Consider the following 25,617-nt stretch of genomic DNA (forward strand, 5'->3'; position numbering starts at 1 on the left):
TATTGGTTCCCTGTGCATTTTCCTTCATTTCACTTAGTGTAGCCTTCATTTTTTCATCTAATTGTGGCTAAAATTAACCAGTTCTGTGAGCATCCTGATCACCAGTGTTTTGAACTGTGCGTCTGATAGGTTGGCTATCTCTTTGTAGCTTAAAAGTATTAGCTCTGGGGCTTTGATTGGTTCTTCCATTTGAACCATAATTATTTGGTCAGGTTGGGCCTGTTATGTGTGAGGGGTGGAGGCTTAGGTGTTCACCAGGGCGGGGCAACCCAGCAGCTGGGTTCTGAAGCTGTATCTGGGGGCAGGGTCAGAGAGAGAAAAATGGTGCTTACTCTGCTTGAATTTCAGTCCCTTCCGCTGCCTCCTACGAGCAAATTGTGCCCTTCTGTGCTGGTTCCCAGGTGGGTGGGTTTGAGTACATTCTGTGGGTCTATCCAACAAACTACCCTGTGAAGCTGGGAGTCTCTCCCAGCACCTCATCCCTCACAAGTGTTTTTAATCCATGCTTTTAGGCTTTGTTTTTCATCACTGGGGCCCTGGGATGCACGGTCTGTCTTATTGCCCATTTTTGCTGAATTTATCTGCACGACAATGTGTCACCACTGTCAGCCAGCAGCCTTGTGTGCCTCACTGGATTTGCTAGTTTCCTTCCCATGCCCGAGGTCTACTAGCCATCGCCTCCTCCTGCCGGGACCCCTCTCAGCCAGCTGCTGATTCTACCCCTCTCACCAATCTGGATGAATGGTTGTCGGATTTCCATATGGTTCAATTTTCTGTCCATTCTGGTTGTGTTTTTGTTTCTAAATCTTTGCTGTCCTTAATTTTGGTTGTGGGAGGAAGCACAGTATTTCCACCTATGCCTCCATGTTGGCCAGAAGTCCTATTCTTACATATTTAATTTTCAGTCACCTTCAAAATACTCTCTATTTGGTGCATTACATCTATGAAGATGTTTTATTCCACTGCTGAAAACAGTTTTGAACTTGTCAATTTTGATGCCCTTTAGTGCTTCTGCAGTTCTTTTTCACCTCTTCCATAAGCAACATGTTTCACTTGGAGGACTTTTTTCATCCAAGAAACAAACAAACAAACAAAAAGGCACTCAAAATGAGATCAGGTGAATAGGGAGGGTCGGGCACAAGGGTCATGCTGTTTTGGTAAAAAAACTGATTAATACTCAGCACAGTGTAGGCAGGTACATTCATAAATCACCCACCATAAAATGGGCAAATGCATTAAATTCTCAAAAAAAGTTCACTGCAGCTGAACACAGCCTCTTACAACACTACCAGCTGGTACACTGACACAGATGGTTCCTAAAACACACATAGCACAAGAAGCTTGTACTACAAGAGATCTGCCCTCTGGAAAATAATTCCAGTTATTTTTGGGCCCCTCCTTATAGAAACACTGAACCATTTTTGCCTGCAGTGATATGATCAAATTTCATTTTAGGCAAAAGTACACTAGTTATTTGTAGAGAATAGATTTTCAGGACTTCAAATCCAGAAGAACGTAAGTATATGTTAAAGCTTAGTCCTTCTACCATGGTGCCTATATCAGAACCAATTTGAGCAATGCCCCAAATTTGCTCAGCACCAATCAACTCCCAGGTCCTCAGTGACTCTAGTGGTTTAATAGTTTTAGTGGCTTTTTTTGGTTGAGCCAAAAGGACTGTCACACTGAAATAATACCCCAACAGGAACAGATCTCCTGACCTCCCCCTGTAAGAGTTGTGCTCACACATCTCCATCCTAACAATTGCAGAGAACTCACGGCATCTCTGGTGCTGAGGCACACAGAGGCTCTGCTTCTTCTCCATTTCCAGATTCAGACATAGTCTGGAAGCATGGTATCTGACTTCCCTAGAAGGTGGATGGAGAAGCTGAGTGATACAGAGTTTGAGGAATTTCTGGAATAGTGGAATAGTGAAATTGAGGAATTTACTGGCTAGTTCTTTACACAGCTGGTATGCAAAGAAAAAGGCAGAATATTTGCAGATATGGGGCACTTGTAATTGAGTCACCGACACGATTGGGATCATCTTGGCTGTGCAAAGTGAGAAAAGACAGAACCTTAGGGAAAGCTAACATTAAAAGTATGAAAAAATAAGGAGTTTTGCATAGGATATGAAGATATGCCCTGAGTGTATAGGTGAAAAGCCAATAGAGTTCATTGTTTCAAAAAAAAAAGGAGTAGAATTCTCTAAGAAGATGCAGAGTGCTGCTGAAAGATTGAGTGAAGCCTGATTGAGGAACAAATTTCTGCAAGAGAATTTACAAAAATTTGGTTGGAGTGGTTAGAAGTGAAAAAGAAAAGGACTGTAGTGTGTTAATGAATTGATGTACATGCAGGAAGACTGTGGAGTGGATAAAGCAAATGAGACAGTAGAAAAATGAGGGGAAGGAAGGTTTTCTATTTATTTGTTCATGGTTTCTTGTTTGTTTTAAATTGAAAAGACTTCAGCATTTTAAAATGTTTATAAAAGGTATAAGCTTATGAGCAAGTAAAAAGAGAGGTTAAACTTACTGAAATTAAGAGAGAACTTCTAACCAGTTAACAGACCAGCTATCTGGGGCAATGATTGGTCTACAGAGTTATTCATTTACCTTAAACCCATAATGTATTCTAAAGAGAAATTTGCTACAAGTTATGGAATTTAGTTTTGATTTGAAAATTTAGAAGATTTGGCAATATTGGGAATCACTATTTTTTATGGAAATGGGTGTGGTGACCGAATAGTGCCATTATGTCTTTCAAAGGAAGTGGTGTTTCTTGCTCAATTCACGTATCTTTACTGACTCGATTTCTGTGTTTTAAGTTGTACAGGCTGAACTACAGAATAATAATAAAATAATTGTAAAATAAGCCTGAAAGATACAGGTTCGAAAGAGTTATAGTTTTAACACAAGGGAAGAAAGAAAAGAAACAAGGAAATACAGTTAAGTTTGTACTTGTTTTGGTAAAAGGTTGAGAGTTTTTGACTAACAGCACCTCTACTCTACGGAGTGAGGGGTGAGAACTTTTCTGAGAGTTGAAGGCAGTTCATTAGTGAAAATCTTGGTGATGACCATTTGTAGGTGTAGGATTTAAAAAATGCATTCATGATTTTCTGTATAATTAACATATTTAATTGTTTTTGTGATAAAAAAGGTTTTAAATGAACTACTACTACTATGAACAATAATAATACAATTATTTATGGAGCACTATTCTAAACTCTATAAATGAATCATCCTATTTAATCTTCACAGTAAACCTCTGAAGTGAATTTTATTCTCCCTAATTTACTTCATTAAAATATGATTGTGTCAATTATGTAAAATGCCAGGTTTTATACTGCAAAATGAAAATTGCTCAATTTGATGAGATTCAGGGCCATTATCTCCTTTAATTTTTTTACTTAAGTAGGATTTATAAGATAAATCTCCTTATCCTCATCCCATTATTAATTTTAATAAATACTTAATTTTTTTGAAGAACTTTACTTCCACTAAATATTGCTGAAGGCATCAACCATGAGCTAAATAGTTAAGAATTTCACTTTGTACCATCAAACTTGGAATTAATTCATAAGCCCCTAGAATGCATAACCAAGGCAATCTTTTCTCTAGTGATACTGTATTTCATTGACACCAGATCATTTAAATGCCTCCTACAGGGAAAGGGGTATTTGTAAGAGACAAATTTTTTTGCTTGGAATTCTGGAGTAATATAAGCAACAGTAATAAAAATAACCACATGAGTTATTAGTAATAAATACTAAAAATAACATATGGCCATCTACATAACTATGTATCTCTATGTCCATCTATCTATGATAAAATATACCAAGATTCCCAGGTTAACATTTTTAAAGAAAATGCCTGTATGTGTTTCATTTCTCAAGAAGTTTAATATTGTTGGTTTTCACATACTGACTATTGCATACACATAAAAAACAGGTATTTCCTACTAACTTAATCTTCAATTATTCACATGACCGATTATGTTACAGCAAATATATAAAGATCAAAATAGAGAAAGAAAAAGTTACCCTTTATATAAAAGTGACTTAATGGAACAACAGCTTATTAAATGATACTGTGATATTACTAAACTACTATTAACTGAATATTTATATTTAAGACTTTGCCATTTATCATTGCACTGTGTTATGAAAAAGTGCACTGTAAGATTGGGAACTAAAAGGAGTTGACATTTAAACTCTATGGTTAGCCATTCCCAGGTGAAGGGGTGGACCAATGCAGTACTGCTACATGATATTACCTTGGCATTATAAGTACAATAATTTATTTCACATTGGTAGCCTTGGATTCTTGTTTTTAAGAGAGGGCATGCTTTGAAGCTTAATATGGAGCTTTCTCTGTGATGTTTGGGGATTTCATTCTCCTCTATGTGAACACGTAGTTTGCTTTGATGTCAATGAGATCTGCATTTCCGTGACAGGAAGAAAATAAGCATGCCAAAGTTAATTATCAGACTGTTCTTGGTTTTATTTTAATGTCTGCTTTATTGCCAGCATAAGCCTAGTATGTGCCTCACTCTTTACCTGGTTTTCCCAGGTAGGGAACAGAAAGCAAGTGCTATGTGTGAAAAGGTGTAAGCTGTGAATGAATACACCTAGGGCACATGAACGGAATTCAGCGGTATTTTCTAGCTGCAGGGACCTCAGTTAGATTTCCCAGCAACACAGTTCACTCTAAACCTGTGTGTCATTTTAGACAGTGCGTATTTTTTCCCCAAATAGCACAGTCATAACATGTATAAATAAAATATTTAAACCAACCTATAAATATGTCATCCATTGGGTAAACTAAACAATAAATGGAAGGGTAATATTTATTTCAGAACAAGTCAATAAATCATTTTATCACTTTTTCCTTTTGGTTTTTTATCGTTGTTCAAGTACAGTTGCCCCCATTCTCCCCCACACCAGACATCCCCACCTCCCACCCCTGATCCCACCCTGGCTTGGTGTTGTCCATGTGACCTTTACACATGTTCCTGAAAAACCCTCCCCCTCCCCCATTATCTCCTCCCGCCTCCCCTCTAGTTTCTGTCAGTTTGTTCTTAATTTCACTGTCACTGTTTAAAAAGCAATGTATGTTTTAGTCTCAGAATCGAGATATGCTGGAACCTTTCATAAGGAGGCCATATTGCAGAGCTGTTAGGAGACCAAACTATACAGTCGGACCAGCTGATTAGCACTGCTGCTTGCTTGCTAAGGGGCAGATTCAATGAAATTTCCTGTATCTCAGCTCCCTCATCTGTAATGTGGTGATAGAAGCAGCATGTACTAAATCAGAAAGGCCATGAGAAAATGGAATGTTCATGCATGTAAACCCTTAGAACTATGCTGAGCAAGGACAATATATGTAATTATATAATATTTCTAAGAATTATTATAATTATTAATGAATAAATAAGACAAAGTCTCATGAAAGATGTTTAAATGCTATAGAAAAAACTGCAAAGACATTTCCCACATTTTTTACTTTTAGTCTCATAATTGTGTGGGTGAATATATTTTCCCAGGAAATTATATTCTGCTTCATAATGTGTCAAAGCTCTTTCTCAGTTACTCCAAAGATTCTTGAGCCCTGATTAAAACTCCTTTTCACTGCTGGTCCGGGCAATCCCAACAAAAGTTAAATGATTTTTCAAGTACTATACATTAGTTGTCATATTATAAAACTTAGCTAAAGGCCATCTAACCTACATGTACTGGGCAGTCAAGACTTTAACAAACTTTCGCAACTTGGGTCCTTTAGATTCTGAACAGGATTTTATCAGGGATGCTTTAAGCAAGGAGGTGAGGCTGGGGAATGAGGACATATCATTGAGACTGGATGTGTTTTATAGAGCTTATGGTCCCATTGCTACAGCATCTGAACATAGCAAGTACATGAAATAAATAAATGAATTCATTTCATCTTTTTGAAATGTTAGGTCTTTCTAAGACAAAAAAACATTCATTTTCATAGTGGTTTAAAATGGTAGGTGCTATAACTAGCATTTTCCGTAGGCTGATGGTCAAAGCAGTGTCTTCTCAGTGGGGGTGGCAGCACTGGAGCGAATGTAACACAGTGTGAGGAAGGCTTGAGTGGTGACCCCAAGTCCTGCAGTGTCAAGGAATAAACAACAGCCTGTGAAAACGGCGATCCCATATCAGAGCATGTAATTTATATTCTGAATGAACTAATAGGAATTATCATTATGATAGCCATTTTGCAATAGTGTCTGCCTTATAAAGATATTTTACTCCTAAGAGAATAATTTTATATTGTTTCCACTATGAAAAGTCTGCTTGTTATCTACTAAAATTTAGATTGGTAGTTGTGAAGGAGGAAGAACAGTATATAGAGAATTCATTATGTGATCACTGTGCCTTTAAGAACACTGAGGACATTTGAAAGCAGTCTCTTTCAAAAGAACCAATGAAGGGGCATCCTTTAGGAAGAGAAGATCAGTTCCATTCAAAACAAAGCAGGACAATGAAGCATTTTTATCATGGCAACACCACTCCTCCTTCTCATAGTTTGGTTTGCCCTCTTACAAAGTAACACCCTGGCATTCACATTAGAATTAAAACTGACAAGGCATTCCTTTCATCCCTAGCTGCCAAAACTCCTCTCTTTTAATAATTAGTCATGCCTGGCTCCCAGCCAAGAGAGTTTAATAAATACTAGCATGGCTTCTGGGTCTCAGCTGTGTTTGTAGCTTTAGCTCGAGAATGATGGGGGGCTGGGGACACCACTCTGTGCTGAATGAGATTTGCTTTCTGAATAGCATCAATGCAGTGAAATGACTACACCATCTATTAATGAATGACCATTATTTTAACATATATATTATGCTAGTGTATGTATAGAAATACTCATTCAAATTGGTTATATTCAGAATTATTCAGTTTATTTCTATACCTACCCTATAAAATGTGTCAGTTTATAACATTGTAATATTTGATAATCACTCTAAAATTATTAGTTTTACAGATTTCATGTAGGTGTGCTTTCCTAGGAAATGTAAATGGCTTTGATTTCCAGGAAACTGGTGATTCATAATATTCAGTGTCTATTCAATAAAACAGTGTGGATGATATTTAAGAAATAGTCATTATGAATGATATTTTATTTACTTGATGAGTAAATTCTTATTTGCTTTGTGATGTTATCAATTTTAAAATCTCATAGAACATACAGCTGAATTTAATGTATTTTTCTTTGAAGATTTTACTTATTTTTAGATAAGGGAAGGAAGAAAGAGGAGAGAAACATCAATCTGTGGTTGCCTCTCATGCCTCTCAAGTCCCCACCAGGGACTTGACCTGGCCTACAACCCAGGCATGTGCCCTGACTGGGAACCAAGCCCACAACCATTTGCTTCCCGGGCCAGCGCTCAATCTACTGAGCTACACCAGCCAGGACAAAACCAAATATCTTGATAAGAGTAAATATTATTGTTTTTACTAGAAGAAATACTGTGGAGTTGGGGAGTTTCTTTTCCAAATTCTGGGCAGTTTGTATTCGCTTGTTTGTTTTTTGTTTTTCCTTCATAAAAAAGTGAATTTCTATTCCACTCTCTATAGAAAGAAAAAGTATGAAAGAAATTATTTTAGTTCCTTTCATCTTTTATTCTTCAAGGCAGAGAGAAATAACATCTCATTGTAAAAAATTGAAAGAAAGAAAAACAACTGTGCAGGCATATTTTTTTCCTCAGAGTGAGACCTGTTTTATGATACTCTCATTCTGTGTGTCCTGGGGCAGGTTCTGCCCCAGAAGGGAAGGGGACTCATGCAGTAGTTGTGCCTCAAAACAATGGCGAGTCTGGCTCAGGGGGGTTAGGGTTTTCCTTACAACCACTGGTCCACACAAACATTTCTACTTCCATGTCTCCATTTCCTGACTCTGCTTTCCCAACTCTTCTAAAAGATCTAGGGAAATAGTGGAACTTGGTTATTTACCTTAAAACCCTAACAAGTGTGAACACAGATCCAGTGGCTCTATGGTCAATATTGTCACATGGTATATGTGTGAGTGTGTCTTGTCATCCTTGAAAGCTTTCTGCACATATTTTCTTAACAGGAAAGAACTGTAGATGAGGTTTTGGCCCTGGTTTTAAGGCCTTAATTCCAAAGTGGCCCTCTTCTGCCATGGCCAACAATGAAATATCTGAGAGTTTGTTTCATGAAACCTTATTGAGTAGATGGAGTCAAGGTAATAACCTCATGAAGTAACCAGTGCAAATGTTGCAGTTTCTGATTTGGGATTTCATTTCATTGAATTTGTATGATTCTTGACTAAACAGTGAACCAATTTTCTGTATGAATTTTCCTAGAAAATGATTTCATAGATCATTAGGGGAATTTTAGTCTAACCTGGAACCATATATTCAGAACAAAGATATTAAACATCCAACAAGTCTCACTCAATTTATAATGAAAAGTTAAGTTTTATCACTATATATTTATCCAACAATTAGGGTAGAAATTGTCATTTTGGATGGTGACCAAGAATTAACACACTACAATCAGGAATTCAGAACATTTATTGCAAGAGCTGAATAATTGTAAATAACGTAGAACTGGCAAAGCAGTAACAAGGATTATTGTTTAGATATTTATTCTGTCAAAGTCATCAAACACTCCTCACAAACTGACAAAAATGTACTGCAATCAGCAATGCACCCCTACCCATTATTTTCCATTATATTGTGAAAAAATGTGAATTGCTATTTACAAAGTAATTTTACTTTCGGTAACAAATTAACTGTCAGATTAGCAAACCTTTTTTTTAAATTTTTTATTTTTATTTTTTTCACTTTTAAACTGATGTTGAACTGTGGCATTAAGATAACTTTCAATTCTTTCAATAAAGACATTTTGTTGCATGCTATTTATTTGTTAAATCATCTGTCATGCCTTAACAAAAACCTGCTAAGAATGGTCAAATTCAGATTTGTTAGCACGTGCAACTGAGATCTTATTAACATTAGTTGTCACTCTGTTGGTTTGACCGAAGTGACAAGATGCAGTACCTGCCAGGCATTGACCAACTATGATAACAAACAGTTAAACAGCAATAATTAGAGATTTATCCCTTTATTTCCCCCAACTAGCCTACCTGGAGAATGTTCTGTTACATCATGAAGGCACAACACATTAAATATTTTGTGGCTATGTTCTAACACTTGTGTTACAACAACATTATTGTATATGAGGATCAACACAAACTCTGCCATTTCAACAAAGTTGTAGACACACATTTGCCCAATTGAAACTATTTTTAAATAGTAATTTTTCTTTAATATATGCTAATTTTGATACATTAGTTTTTTATGAGTGACAAGTACAGGTTATTATATCACTTTCGGAACAATAACACTTTCCCATTACTCTTTCACTTAATACTACTAATTAAGTGATTCGCTTTTGCCTACTTTGAAAATAAGGATGTAAAAAAAATAGGTTCTGAATTTCCAAGCTTTCGCAGAAGTCATTTTATATAGTTTTTCTTTTTATCTTTATTTTATACAGAATCTCAGCATACTAAGCTATCACAAAAGAAGCAAAATTCCAGAACCTTTTTGAAAACACAAGTGTTTGAGAACCTTTGAACAACATGTGTCAAGACAGACTACTAATGTGGAAACACCTCACTTAAAGAAACAATAAAATAATGATGAAAGGCAAATGAAAGAAAAAGGAAAGAAGTAACCGTAAAACACAGAATTATGCTACAGCATTTTTTAGAGGAACGTTATAAGCACACCAAAGTTGTTAATAATAACTTGCTTCTATTTACAAATACTTTAACACTGACAAGTGTCCACTAACGTTGTTAACAGCACAATAGGTTTAATGCTTATCTTAAGTTTCACTTGAAATATAATATCAAGTATAGCAGTCCCAGCACAAATCAATGACAAAAAGAGCACAATTTTCTAACTGGGTATGTTTGTCAGTCACTCTAATCCATAGAACTTTCTTACTCTCCAAATGCATATTCTATTGTTCATAGCAGCAGTCCAGGGTCAAAATAAAATACAATTTAAAAAAAGAATATTTGCACAATGGAGAGATGTCTGGAGAGTTTAATTAATTCTAGTAAATAAGATCACAAGGCTAGTGGAACTCTCTTCTCTCTTATGTTGTCAAACATTGTATTCTCCATGGCGCTAACACAAAGTTATGAATATCCCTGCTCTAAGGGGCATAGTTGTAGAGATCTATAGAGTACATAAAGCTCTGACATACAAAGAATTAGCCTGTCTATTTAGATTAACGTTATTAAGTCCCATAAACTCCTTTTTTGTTTGCTTGTTGTGTTTTAGAGTTGGTGCTCCTTAGGACTCTCAATAGCCCCTCCTGCTTGCTTGTAAGACTTCAGATTGGCCAGAGGAATGTCTGTCATGTGGCTGCCATTGTGGAAATGGCCTTCGGTGGAGCCATACTGCTTCCGGTCATTGAACTGGTTCCTGCTGCTCTCTTCTTTCCAGGCTCTGGTCAAGGTGTGCCCATTCACAAGCTTGTCTTTCTTGACCCATTCTTTCTGGGGTGCAAAAGTTGAAAGAGGAGATTTGGGGTGTTGATATGGACCCAAGCCAGGAGGCATCCAGCAATTATCAGAGTGACCCAAAACCAAGCACTCCTGAGTGCACATTTCTGTGGCTTCAGCTAATCCTCGGGGGCCCAGAGGCCCATCTGCAGAGGAAAAGAGAAAGAGAAGATAGGAGAAGAGGGTGGTTAGATTTGTATTTAAAATTGTCTCCTAGATTGGTGCATTGGTGCTCTCATTCTCTCATAAAAAGTATATTATGTTAATTCAAAGATATTTCCCTATTTTTTAAAGAAAAACAGAGAACAAGTTTCTTGTCACAGAGGTAAGAATCATCTCTTCTCTTCTTTAAGCCTTTGTTTACATCCAGAAAAGGAGACAGAAAAATAAATAAGTAAATAGACAGACACAGATACACAGACATTTATGGGCAAACAGACATACCCATTATATATCATCTCTAATCAACTATTTCTGTGGCATGTGCATTATTACTAATCTATATCCTAATTTTTAACAAAAAACATAGAAATTTTACATGCCATATTGAGGAATATGTAAATGCTGACTCCATGAAAATGAAATGAAAAAGCACTACTTAAAATATAGTATTAGAATACATCTCTAAATAAATAAATAAATACTCTAAATGGCTATATGTGATATTGTTTTTCCATGTAAATATTTGTCATATATATGTATATAATTACATGAAAATAATGTTGCAACATTATTTTATAAGAAAATTAATAATTTTTAAAGGCTATTTTTACTATGCTATGTTACTATAAGCACATCAGGTCTGATGAAAGCATTCCAAAATCCAGGTAAATGAAGAAGCCATTAAATTCCAAAGACACTTGCTTCATTCTGAGTTTAACCTATTTTCGAGATGTGTGATGTAAAACTGTAACTAAGTTGCAAATTGGATCATATGAAGTCTAATATTTAGGGAGAAAAGCCATCATTGGTATTTATTTTACTCATTTATTTTTTACCAGTAGACAATCTAGAACAAACACTCGGACCATGATTTCAAAAGCAAACTTTTTTGTGACTGTGTAAAGAAATCAGCCTAGTTACTGAATAACAATGCCAAATTGTTAAGGAAAAAGTTGTGTTTTTTTGTTGTTGTTGTTTTTCCCCCTTGATCAAACAGTCAAGTGATAAGTGATAGCTTGGAAATTAGGAATTGATTTTACGAATGAGGTTAAGTGGATAGGTAAGAATGCCTGAAGCATAAAGCAATTTGAAAAGCAGAGTCATCAGAATAAAAGTGTACAAAAAATGCAGAAAACCTACCAGCATGTGTGTCTAATGAACAATTAAAATAACTGAAGAACTGAAATGCAGGTGGTTGCTGAAACCCAAGTTACTACTACTACCATTTTAAGAGTCCAGTAACTGTGGGGTCTTATTATATTATCACCTACTTGTTTTAATTATATTCATTTCTTTCTTCCATGTCAAACAATACCTGATGAGACAGGCAATATTTCCCAGCAAATATGTGAAACCACAAAACGCGAGCAACATCATAATGGACACTGGATGTAAAAGAAATGTGGCTAAGATGTACTTTATTACAAACTCAAATTTTAGTCACATTTAAAAATATAAAATCTGCATTTTAGAATGATCTTTTTTCCAAGTGACATTTTTTCTTTTTTAAGTTTCATTCTTTTTTAAAAATTTTTATTTAGTTATTTTTCAAGTACATTTTTTGTCCATTTCTCCCATCCCAGTCTCCCCCTGCCCCGTGCTCCCCACCTCCCTCCCATTTCCTCCCCCGCCCCAGTCCTCATCCCTGTGTCTTTCATACTTGTTCCTCAAAATCCCTCCCTTTTTCCCCCTTAAATTCCCTTCCCTCTCTCCTCTGGTCACTGCCCACTTGTTCTCTATTTCAGTGTCCTTGTTTTTATTCTGCTTGCTTGTTTGTTTTGTCATTTAGCTTCCTGTTAAAGGTGAGATCATATGGTATTTGTCTTCCAACGCCTGGCCTATTCCACTCAGCATAATGCTTTCCATTTCCATCCATGTTGTTGCAAAGGGTAGGAGCTCCTTCTTTCTCTCTGCTGCATAGAACTCCATTGAGTATATACACCACAATTTTTTGATCCATTCATTTACTGATGGGCACCTAGGTTGCTTCCAGCTCTGGGCTATTGTAAATTGTGCTGCTATGAACATTGTGGTGCATAGGTTCTTTGATATTGATGTTTTAGGATTCTTAGGATATAATCCTAGCAGTGAAATTGCTGGGTCAAAAGGCAGGTGGATTTTTATTTTTCTGAGAAAATTCCATACTCTTTTCCATAATGGTTGTACTAATCTGCAATCCCACCAACAGTGAACTAAGAACCCCTTTTCCCCACACCCTCTCCAACATTTCTTTTTTTTAACTTTCTTTTTGTTGATGACACTATTGCAATGTCCCGTTTTCCTTTGCCTTCCTCCAGCCAGCCCCTGATAAAGGTTCTTTGTCTACTCCCCTCACCTTCTTTCATTCACCTCCCCTCTCACAGCTGTCATTCTGTTTCATATATTCATGCTTCTGTTTTTGTCTTGTTTGTCAGTGTATTTTGTTCACTAGATTCCACATATGAGTGAGATCATAGGTGTTTGCCTTTCTCTGACTAGCTTATTTCACTTAGCAGAATATTCTTTTCCATCTGACTCCTATTACCACTCTATCAAAATCAAACAGTTTTATTTTCCTTAAACACACGTTCATTCCTTAAACCTATTTCTCCCATAAACCTCCAATGATTACTTCCTTTGTAGGATATTAAATTTAAATTTTTCTGTGAGCCTTTCTTTGACCTCCAAATTCTGCCCACATTTTAAAAGTTTTAACCAATTTCTCCCTTTTAGGTTTGCTTTTTTGTTCTCAGTGCCACCATTCACAGAGGTAACAGGTTTTCCTCAAACCGTTCTATCCTCCTCAAATTAGGCTTAGAAGATGCTTTTCAGATGGCCTGTTTTCATTGAATTACTGACTTTGAAGGGTCAACTTGTTTCCCATGTAACACAGCAAACTTCCAAAACTATACATGTCTCATATGTACCCGAAAGATTTGCACAGATCTTCCCTGTCAGTGAATGCCAAATTTCCTAATTGAGCTCCTTCAGCTCTTACCTTCATGACATTTTTCTCTTTTTGGGGAAGGAGATTCTGTATATTAATGAGCATCCATTTTTATTTTTGCTTTCTTCCAACTAGATTTAAAATCCATTGATGGGAAAAAAATGACCTGTTTCCTGATTCCTCAAACTTGGAAGTAATCATAATGGTCTGTGAATAATGTTAAACGCTAATTCAAATTTTATGAGATTGCAAATGTACTGAGAAGTGGCTACAGATATCACCCCTTTAAATAACTTTAAAGGCAGGTACTTTATAATTATAATAGACGCTGATTTCACAAACATAAAACCAAAAACTTCTTAATAACAAATCTCTGCCTAGCAATACTTTGTGACAGCTAATAAAAATAATTGCTTAACTTCTCTGTTAAATATATTGGATCCTTTCTAGACCTCAGTAGAGGTAAAGCAGATATTCACCAATTTGATGTGTAATATACCTTGAAGCCAAACCTTAATCTTCACTTTTCCAGAACAACTGAGGTATTTATTTTCTTGTTACTATCTTCAGGGGTAGGGTGGCAGGGGGCACAATTCAGCTGATAGAATTGGGTTTTAACTGAGAATATGCAAACTTTTTTGTATGGGTTTATCCAACACACATTGCCCCAAGGATGGAAGATAATGTGTTTGTGTGTCTGTAAGTACACGTGGGCCCTATCTCTTGACACAATTTAAGAATTGTGAAATACACAAATAGAGTGTATTTTTTTTCTTTCTTTCTTTTTTTAGGACCAATAACATTTATTTATTCCATAAATATTTACTAAACATGTACTCTATGCAGACATTGTGACAGGCACTGCATGTATGACAGTGAACAAACACTTGTCAACACTTTCCCCACGGGGCTTTTGGCCTATTCTGGGAAACAAATAATTACCTTAGAAGTAGTGAGCTGAAAGGGGAGGAAAAGGTGTCATTGGGAGGGAATGGGAAACAGTTAACTGTATTAGGGAGGCATGTCCGTATACAAGGCAGCAGATGGACTTTGTTAGTTCCCAGCTATGCCATCTCTACCATTTTCTAAAAGTTCTTACAGATAATTGACAATTTAAAACATTTATGGTTAATATTTCCATGTGCTATTCAAAATCACTAACTCATAAAAAGTTTCCATTTAATATGAATTGCTCTGTGAGATATGAACATCCTATGATTCATTCATGTAAATATATTCAGACATTTTTAATAGTCTATAAATAAATTCATAGAAGTTTTATAGATTCTTGGGTAACTCTTTTTTAGGTACCCCATTGTTCTATAAGGTTTAAGATCAGTCAAAGGTGAGACACAATACAATGACACTTAGATAAAAGCCAGAAGGTTTTAGAGGAGGAAAGGCCACCATGCTGGACCACCCAGGGGTTTGCACCAGGAACGCTGGAGCAGCGCCAAGGTCAGGACAGCTTCTGCCTGGGGAGTAGGGTGGAGTTAGCTAAGTTCCTAAGGCTCTCTGAGAATTGACTAATTTGACCAGTTTCTCAGACTACAAAGCACAGGGGCCGTCCCAAGTTATCTAGTACCTGACCCCTGCGCAATTAGGGTAGGTACGTAGTAACCTAGGAGCTTGAGAGTTCTGGACGGAAGTGGTTCAGGTATGGACTTAAGAAGGGAAACTGACCAATCTCTTGCCATTGCTTCAGACCTAGAACCAGAGAGTCTTTTTTTTTTAAGTTAAAGGCAAATACCATATGACTTCACTAGTACATAGAATCTAATGACCAAACTGAACTAACAAGCAAAAGAGAGACAGATTCATAGACAGAAAGCAGGCTAACAGCTCTGAGTGAGTTAGGGGTGGAGGGAATGAGCAAAAAGGACTCAGGGACATGGATAGCAGTGTGCGATTGTCGGGGGGAGGGGGTTATAAGGTAGATAAATGGTAATGGAAAAAAACAATAAAAAATAAATTTCCAGAAAAAAATAGATGAAGCTTAACATTATCCTCTTTGTCAAACTCTAGAGAGGTTATGAAATGGAAATTTTATAAACATTCAAAAAAATGTTTAAAATTACCCTGGCCAGGTAGCCAAGTTGGTTAGAGTGTCAACCTGATACTCCAAGGTTGTGGGTTTGATCCCCAGTCAGGGCACATGGAAGAAGCCACCAATGAGTGCACAGATAAGTGAAACAACAGACTGACGGCTGTCTCTCTTCCTGTCCCTCCCTCCCCCTCCCCCTCTCTCTCTCTTTTTCTGTCCCCCTTCCTCTTTTTCTCTAAAATCAATCAATAATTGTTTTTTAGATATTGAAAATATCAATAAGATCATTGATTATGTCATTGATACTATGAGTTGTGTAAGTTACATTTCAAAAGTTACATTTCGAAAATGTACTTTGTTTTATGCTTTGGTAAATTTTTATTTTGGGACATGATATTAAACAGAGAAAAGTTTCCTTTTTAAAAATTTGAGCCTATATATAACTCCTAGTTGTTGGCTGTACTAAAACGGAAAAAAACTAGTTTTGTTTTGGGAAATAATAATGCTTGCAAGTTGTTTTCTATAAAGTCTGTTCCATGAATTGGTAAAGATAAAAAATATTAATTATATTTTTAGTGATGAATTATTCAAAAGGACACAGTCATTCCTCTAGTTCCCCAAAACAGTCCCTGTCCTTTAATAGTTTATAACATGAAGTGTGGGAAACACTGTATAATTTTCAATTCGTTTCTCTCATTTTTAGATCCACTTTTAGTCCTTTTTAAAAGGGACATTCTTTAAAAAGCACTAATACTGAATGTTGTCATTTTCCAAAGTATGATTAAAATAACCTATAATTTCACATTAAATACACAGTATTTAATATATCAGAAAACTTTTACTAATACTGCAAAGTGTATATGCAATAAAATATTCTTCATTTTATATATATTATTTTAATGTTATCATTATAGGTAATGGTATTGATAAACGACCCTATTTATTTGTATTCATGCAGTTCCTCAATAAGCACTCACTGAATACCTAATGTGCATCACGTGTATCAAATACTGTGCTGGATTCTCAAGAAATGTCTTGAGATTTTACATGTGTGAGCACACTCATGCATATTTTTTTTTCTGTTTCTCCAATTCTTTTTTTGTATATTTTGTAATGTCCTATTTGCTCTACATAATAGAAAAGCTATTTAGGATCCAGATCAGGATTCCAAGTGGCCTATAAATAATTTTAGTTTTACACCAACTTGTTTTTTCCCTCTTCAAAATAATTAACCCCCCCATCATGTTTTCTTTTTAACACTATACATTTGGTGATTTTTAAACCTAAATTATTTGTTCCTTTTCACAATCTGCAATCCATGAATATGCTTATCATTTCCAATTTTTGAATGTATAAAGACACACGTGCTCACAAAATTGTACAAGCCATCTGTCTCTGCATTAAAATGTTGACAGCAAAAATGAAAGCACACTACAAAAAGCTTCTTGAAATTTGTCTCAGTATTTGTATCAGGTTTCATTGTATTTCCCTCTTCATATTTGCACAACTCATCTTCTCACTCAAAACCAAGCAAAATACCCTTCCTGTGGTTTAAGCAACAGCTGTCACAGAGCTGCCTGAATTGCTAACGCTTAAAGTCGCAGGTTGAAAATGGGAAACAATCCAAGTTAATTGATCTCCAGCTATACTTAAATGGTAGGATACTTGAGTGAGCCTTGATCTCATTTTATTTTACCTGGAAGCAGAATTGTTATTTCATTGATTAACTCACTGCAGTAATTACAAATAGCTTCTGGCCTGTTGACCACCTGCTTTTCAACCTGATGACTTGAGACTTTAATTTCAAGCTAGACGCTGATAGTTAAAAAAATAATAAAAATGATGAAATCTTCCTATCCCTGATCAGGTTTCACATTACATGAAGGATTGGCCGAAGTTGAATTTTAAAATGCAAGTTATTTTTATATCATGTTGGATTAAACTCATCATGTCTCAATCGATTTTTCATTTTGTTCAATTTTTATTATAGACATATACTTCTTGCACGCAAGCATAACTGATTGTCATGTTATAATGGACTTTCTGTGGTAAAAACCTATTTCACTATTTTTAAACAACAACAAAAATGTTCTGAAGTTCCAACTGTGCTATATTTTCCCAAGACATTACCCTAGCATGAGTGTAGTCTGCAAGAAGTTGTACACCACAAAACTCCTTAAGTTGAATAATACTGGGGGGTCATGCTGGACATGGCTCTTCCAGCCCCCACAATGGGAGGCTGGCCAGAAGACCCCTGATCAGAAGGGATGTGTATTGCTTTGGAAATGGATTGTAATTCCCTCTTTATCCCTTTCTGGGAGTGACTCCCTCTCCTGTGACTGCTTCTTGACCTTTTCTCTCTGTGCATATACACTGCAGTAATGTAGTTTAGAGTCAAATGCAAGACATGCGACCCCTTTGTCTGGGACCATTAAAACAAGTCTCAGAGTCAGGGAGGTGTGGTCCTGCTTGTTGATCTCCCACTGTGGGTGCTCGCAGTAATTTGAGTCATAAAGGCTGTGTCTGCTTCATCCAGTTCTCCTGGTGGTTTTTCCAGCTTATCCAAATGAGCAGGCGAGATCCTCATGCCTGACCTTCTGCATTACAGGTATATTCACTGATTTAGATTTGCCAAGGTAGTTTCCCTGATATTCAGGCACAGTGATGAAATGCCTATTTTTTCTGTAGGACTTTATCCTGTAATTTTGGTTTGCAGCTGCTGTTATTAATATATAAAAAAAACTTAATACTTGTTTCTTGCCTTAATCAATCTTTATATAATAAAATTTCAGGAAAACAAATGTTCTTACCCACTATTAAGTTTATTTTAGTATCCCTAAGGAATCAGTACAAAACATTTAGTATTTTTACTAGCTCATTTTACACTTAGTTTATTTCTCTTCTACTCATTCTTCTTTTTTGAAACAAGGTGTAACTGCATAACAATATCTTATCATTTCTATATATTTTCTTGAATGGAAAAATAAAAATAAATCTTTGTGAGTATTTAAAGGGTCCTGAAAAAATGTCAGGAAAATCCACTTGATAGGAACCCCCACTCTCCACTATTCCATCATCATTTTCTGTATTTATTAAACAGTTGCCATTACAAAGCAAATCAATTAATTTGCTTCCAATCTAAATATGTAAAAATTAATTGCAAATGTGAGAGCTGGCACAATACACAGGGGGTATTGATAAACATTGCCCCCATTCCCTTTTCATACTTCATTTCTATTTCAGACACATTGTACTATGCCCAGTCAATACTTTTAAATTGATATTATATGGGCATAAATATTAGTTATCTCTCTGTTCTTATTATACAGAAAAAGTATGTAAATTTCCTTACCATTGTAACTTGGATTTTCATACGGAATAATATAGTATAATTATGTGAACAGTATAAATTCAAAAATAGACCTGGCACATGTTAGTATACTTACAGAAAAATGTTTTCCATTCATTCATTCCATAATTTTTATTTTATCATATGTTAGGTTCGAGAAATTTTTGCTTAGAATATCTAAAATCAGAAACAACCCACAAATCTTAGGTCACATGATCATCACAGCCAAGGCAAACAGAGACGCGGACTCCAGCAATAAATTAGTGTAAATTTTGTGAAACTAATTTTAGATTCCCTAGCTCTTAGACTCTCATACATAAATTGAAAGTAGAAGAGTAGATTTTGATGCGTGACCTCTACCATCCTTACCCTTCCATTAAACATCACTGTAGTTTGTCGTAGATAATCAAACTTTCCAATATTTTATTTGTCTTACTAATGAGATGCTCAAGACATGGCAAGGAATTATAAATTAGTTGTTCCTGTAGATTATTCTATTACTTAAGTCATGTTTAGATTTTAGACTAAGCAACTGTATTTAGACCAAGATTTATATTTCTCAATCTAAGTAAACACCTCACAGTTTAATCAGGGCTTTATCTTCCAGCTCAGATTTAAACACAACATCTCCTGTGCATCTGCAGTCACCTCCAGAAACAAATGCAAAAAACCCACACTCGCAGGATTTGACAAAACCTTGGCTAACAAGTAAACAAGGATTAAATGTTTTACACGTTCCTCATACAGATTTTTGTCCTTGGTCACAGATGAAAAGTCAACATTTGCAGATTGGAGACAGTCCAGACAGAATAATACGTGGCCAGCCCCAGCAGCAGATTCTCTGCCAGAGAGAATATTGCTATTTGGACAGACGTTATGGCTCACACGGAGCACCCCCTTATAAATCTTTCGCTTTCTTCTGCATGCCACGAATATCAGCTGTGTTTTCTCATCTGCTAAAGTTAAGAGCCAAAGAGAAAATGATCTTTGATAATTGTATCCATTCACCATTATTATTTAAGGTAGAAATCATTTGAATGGCAATGGTCTAAGTAGATAAGCTTTCACTGACTATTTAAATTAACTTTCAGGTTTTGAACAAATTGCTTGATGTGAAACTCTTTATTGATATTATTGTGGGTCATAGGCACTTTCTTTTTAGCTCACCATTTCTTTTCATTATATTTGAGATCTTTCATTTTTAAAAATGTATTCATATACTGTCATGTTCTGAATTATTCTCCATTTGTTAAAATTTGCATTATTTCTCAAAAAACATGATAAATATTTGAAGCACAAGTTTTGAAAAGCAAACCAAAGATGTTAAGGCACACAGTAACCCTTTACAGATTACTTTCAGGTTGAAATCCAAGTTCAAAATGAAGTGACATATAATCTTCTGTCCCCTTTAACTGTCAGTCACTCTTCTGAAACCAGGTCGGTGGTACACAAAATTGTGAAGTGATCCGCTTTCACACAATGTTGTCCCATATTTCAGGTGTATTTAGTTAGAAAGAAATAAAAATAAACTGGTGGAGTTAATTTTCTTTTTTCTTTTTTTTAAATTTTATTGATTATGCCATTACAATTGTTCTATTCCCCCTTTCATTCCCCTCCACCCTGCACCCCCCACCCCCATGATTCCCCCCCTTTAGTTTACGACCATGTGTCTCAAGTTCTTTAGATTCCATATTTCCCATACTGTTCTTGCCCCCTATCTATTTTCTACCTACTGTCTGTGCTACTTATTTTCCGTATCTTTTCCTCCCTTATCCTCCTCCCACTCCCCTATTGCTAACCCTCCATGAGATTAATTTTCATGTGCCCCGTGTTCTCTGATGATTTTCAACTGGGACACGTAGACACACAACCTCATTCCTCTCCTGGTCTCCAGGCCAGAGGGTGTAATTCTCACGGTATTATCTCAGAGGGCATCGAGGTTCATCCCAGGTGATTAAACCATTGAAAAGTTAGGGAAAAATACTTTACAAATGCTCTAAATTAATTATTTAAAGATTTAATTATTAATGCATTATAAAAGATGTCTGAAGAGTTGTGTTTTAAAAGAAATGAAATATCAATTATGATGCATGCGATTTGTCAGGGTGTGTGGCCTCTGTGTTAATGGCTACATTGTCTTACCAACACTTTGAATTAATATAGCATAGAGCAATGCTTCTCAAATGTTAATGTGTATGTGAACAACCGGGGAAGATCATTAAAATGCAGATCCAAATTCAGTAAATCCTGGATGAGTCCTGAGTCCCCTTATTTCTAACAATCTCTCAAGTGCTGTTGCTGCAAATGTTCAAGGGCCTCAGGTTGAGACGCAAGGACATTGAGGACTGACTGCCTCCATTTCGTTCTTTCCCCATGGTCCAAACAACGGAAATTCTCAAACTTTTGCATGCACTAGAGTTGGATGGAGGGCTTTTTAACACATAAATTACTTGACCCCATTCAGAAATTCTGATTCTGTAGGGGCTTGAGGAGGCGTGCCAAATGCATTCAATTCTAACAAGTTCCCTGGTGTGGCCACAGTTTTCTGATCTCTCCTATCACTATCCCTATGGCAGCTTCCTTCCAGGGCATCACAACATTTTTCAGGCTCCTGGAAGCTGCAATGATCCTTGTTCTCTATCTGCACTCCCTCTAGATGAGCTCACATAACTTTGTGAGTGCACATATATACTAATGATGTACACGTTACTCTCAGCCCCTTATCTTTCTCCTGGGGAGGGGTGTATATCAGTATATCTCACCACCAACTCTTTCATATTATTTGGATTTCTAATTAACATACCCAAGTTTCCTAATTCTCACTATTTTTCCTTTCATCAAGCCTGCTATTCTCCCTGCATTTACCATTCTTGTGTAGAGTACATTAATCAGCTGCTAGCTCAATTCAGAAAGAAAGAAAAAATAAAAGAACCAGTCTAGGCAACTGTTAGGCAGATATATAAAATGGCTCACTCCTCATTCCTCCACCTAATCCCTGGGGCTACGAAGACATCACAAATGGTTGTGTTTCATTATACTGCTACTGTGAACTGAAGATTTGTGTCACTTCTCCCCCCAATTCACATGGTGAGACTCTTACATCCAACGAGATGGCATTTGGAGGGACCTTTGGGAGGCGATGAGTTTCAGGTGAGGTCAGGACGGTGCAGTCCTCATGGCTGGATTGGTGCCCTTATAATAAGAGACCAGAGAACTAGCTCTTCCTCTGTCTCTGCCATGTGAGGCCAGAGTGAGGAGGCAGCCATCTACTAACCTGAAAGAGGTATTTCATCAGACACAAATCGTCCTGTACTTTAATCTGAGACCCAGCTTGCAGAACTGTGAAAAGTGAATGTTTGCTAGTTAAGCCACACAGTTTGTCGTGGTCTGTTACAGCAGCCCAAACTAAAACAACCACCGAAGGGGGTTAGCAGATATAATAGTGACTCCTTGGTTAATAAAGTTAACTTTTTAGTTGATCAAAGGACAGATTCCTAGGTGGGGCTAACATAATCAACATAATCATGTGAGTCCTTGAAGAGCCAGGGTCTTTCTCTAGCTGGCTGCAGAAGGGAGCTCAGATCCCAAGAACAAGGACAATGTCATTGCTGACTCTGAAGATGGGAAAGACCACATGGAAAGGATCTGAGAGCAGACTTTCCTGACTGAGAGCAGCCCCTGCTGAGCAGCCAGCAGGACCACAGGGATCTCAGTCCACAAGGACTACATCTTGCCAGAGGCCTGAACAAGCTGGAAAGTGGATTCTTCCTCAGAGTCTCCAGAGCAGAATCCAGTTTAACTGATACTTTAATTTTGGTTTTGAGATACTCTAAGTATCTAGAGTCCACAATGATTCCTCAGACAATGGATACATGGGGACTGGGATAATACATATTTTTTGCTATAAACTGCTAAATTGTGATAATTTTGTTATTCAACAATAGAGAATAAATACATCTGTCCTTCACGTCCTCATTACACAATTAACCAGTAAGTTATCCAGTCTATTTACTTTCCTGTAAACCCACCAGTCCAAGCCACTGTTATTTCTTAATACAACTTTCTTCTTTAACTCTTTTGGCATTCTACTCTCCACTTCATAACTGTATTTGTTCATTTTAAGTATATAACTAATACAGTAATATTAGATTCCTATTGCTACTATAAGAAATTACCACAAACTTAGTGGCTTGCAACAACATACATTTATTCTCTTATATTTCCAGAGGTCATATCTCACATCAATTTTATTGGGTTTAAGTGAAGGTGTCAGCAGGGATGGTTCCTTCTGGAAACTCTGAGGGGAGAATCCATTCCCCCCCGACCCCAGCGTCTAGAGGCCACCTGTATCCCTTTGGCTTCTGTGTCTTTCCTCCACCTTCAAAGCACATTACTCCAAATCCCCACTTTTCTTATCACGCTACCCCCTCTTCCAACTCTTCCTAAATTCTTCTCACAAGGACCACTGTGATTGCATTGTGCCCATGTGGATAATCCAAGAGACTCTCCCCATAGCAAAGTCCTTAACTTAATCACACCTGCAAAGTCCCGTTTGCCAGACCCTCATGCTCTGAGGACCAGGGTATATGTATATATTTGGGGACTATGTGAACTAGCGCCTTTACAGCAGACCACCTCACTCCTTCCATTCCAACTGCATCAGAGTTAAAGTCACACTTTTCTGTGGCTCGGAGAGCCTAGATCACATGATCTAGCCTCTGTGCAGCTCTTTGATTTCATCCTCCTTCACTTCTATCTCCAGCCCCACGACATTCCCCCTTCTGTTACGGTAACTTTCTTGTGGTGCCTCAGACTCACCAAGATGAATGAAGCCTTGGGGCCTTTACATTTGCTGCTATGTACCCAGAATCCTTCTCACTGGCCTCAAAGTAACTCCCTCTCTAACTTCAGTTAGCTGTATCCTCAGATTCAGTTTTTTATGGAGGCTTTTCCTGACCATCATATAAAAACAAATAATATGCTTTATGCAGTCACTCTCTCTATGCCCTTACCCTGCTGCATTTTTCTTGATAGCACTCATTACTACCTGTAATACTATATTTATGTGTTAATAGTCTAGCTCTCATACTAGAATGCAAGCATCACAGGGCCAGGTAATTGGTTTTTTGACAATTGCATCTTCAATACCTGAAACCAAAACCTGAAACATGGTAAATAATTACTAGATATACTTTGAAAGGAAAACTAAATTTTTGAGCTGAGCCAAAAATCAGTGAGCTAACACAAATATATATGTAAAACATTACATGATAATTTACAAAAAAAATAGTTAGTAATCAGTTCTTATCTGCACATTAAAAACACTGCTAAGAGTTCATAGCATAAAATTTCCCTAAGATAATGTTAGAATGTTTAAGTGTATTAATAAAGGCAAAATGACCTATGTGCTTTCTTGGGAACTGAAGCAAGTGGAGCAATCCTAAAGTAAAAAACAATTAGGTGATCTTCCTATATCTCACCAAACTCTCCATTATGCCGGGAAGTCCATGATTCCTTTAACCAACAAAGCTCTTTGGGTGTCTTTAGAAGTCCATATTCACAAGACTCAACACAGTAATTCTTTCAAACCTGAAGACACAGTAATGATTAGCAATTATTCTGAAGCAGAGCTCTAATGAAACACAGATAATTGAGCAGGATTTGGCCTCTTTTTTGTTACAGGTATGCTCTGCTAAATGAGAAAATATATAGAAAAAATAGGTTGATCATAAAATGCATTAAAAACTTAAAAGTAGTTTAGGCTCTCTATAAGTAGGTTGGTTTACAACTGTAAGAGATAAAGTAACTTTTCCCAAAGTTAAGGAGAAAAGGTGACTTTAAAAGAGGCTAATATGGCATATTAGATTACATATAGAATACCACCCTGCAATTCATTGCTTTAACTCAGTTGTATATAGAGAACAATTACTCTATAAAAGCAAGGAATAATGTTATATTTTGAAAGAATGTCCTAAGGGAACTGTTGAAAATGTCATTACTTCATTATTGAAAACAGCCTGTATAATAGAGTATTGTGTAGTAAAATCTTGCCCTCTCAGGGTGGTACAGTGGATTACCCATTCCAGCCAAAAATGTATGTTCATCTCTGAACACACCTTGCATGGAAGTCCAGAGAAATCACTTCATTAATATAGGCCTTTGAAGATACATTTCTCTCTTAATAATATTCTACTTGAATTTCATAACATCTATATACATTTTTCTAAGATTTTCTGTAGAATCTTTGCACTGCTTATTGCCAGAACCTATACTTTTCTGATGATAGGAGACATGTTGCATCTCTTTAGTGTAGCACAGTTTTACTGGTAGCTGACCATAAGTCCCAACTATTCAGTCAATATAGTGTCATATTTAGCATTAAAGATCATTAGTCATCATTATTATATTGTATTAGGAGACAGGAGCCACTTATCATTTTTCTGAGATAGAAATATTATGTTGCATCATCGATGTACTCTTAATATTTAATCAATGGTACTTTAAAATTCTCAAGATTAAGCTGACGTTTACATTCAAAATTTTAGGTAAATGGGTATTACTCTCAGAATTAAGTGTC

The 25,617-nt window shown here is 36.4% G+C and overlaps 1 protein-coding gene across 2 annotated transcripts in view; it reads right to left on the reverse strand.

Annotated features, from left to right (window-relative positions):
- Window positions 1-8,621: 8,621 nt before the first annotated feature.
- The window catches only part of LOC119044094 (protocadherin-9), an 889,458-nt gene continuing 872,462 nt past the window's right edge, over window positions 8,622-25,617 (reverse strand). For both annotated transcript variants that reach the window (XM_053665575.1, XM_053665574.1), the window contains exon 5: window positions 8,622-10,705. In XM_053665575.1, the coding sequence (XP_053521550.1) occupies window positions 10,332-10,705 (374 nt within the window). In that variant the 3' untranslated portion in view covers window positions 8,622-10,331. The remainder of the gene's footprint in view (window positions 10,706-25,617) is intronic.

The sequence above is a fragment of the Artibeus jamaicensis genome, unplaced genomic scaffold (genome assembly GCF_021234435.1).
Source record: "Artibeus jamaicensis isolate MK-2021 breed Jamaican fruit bat unplaced genomic scaffold, CSHL_Jam_final contig_415, whole genome shotgun sequence".
In the NCBI taxonomy this organism is placed as follows: domain Eukaryota; kingdom Metazoa; phylum Chordata; class Mammalia; order Chiroptera; family Phyllostomidae; genus Artibeus; species Artibeus jamaicensis.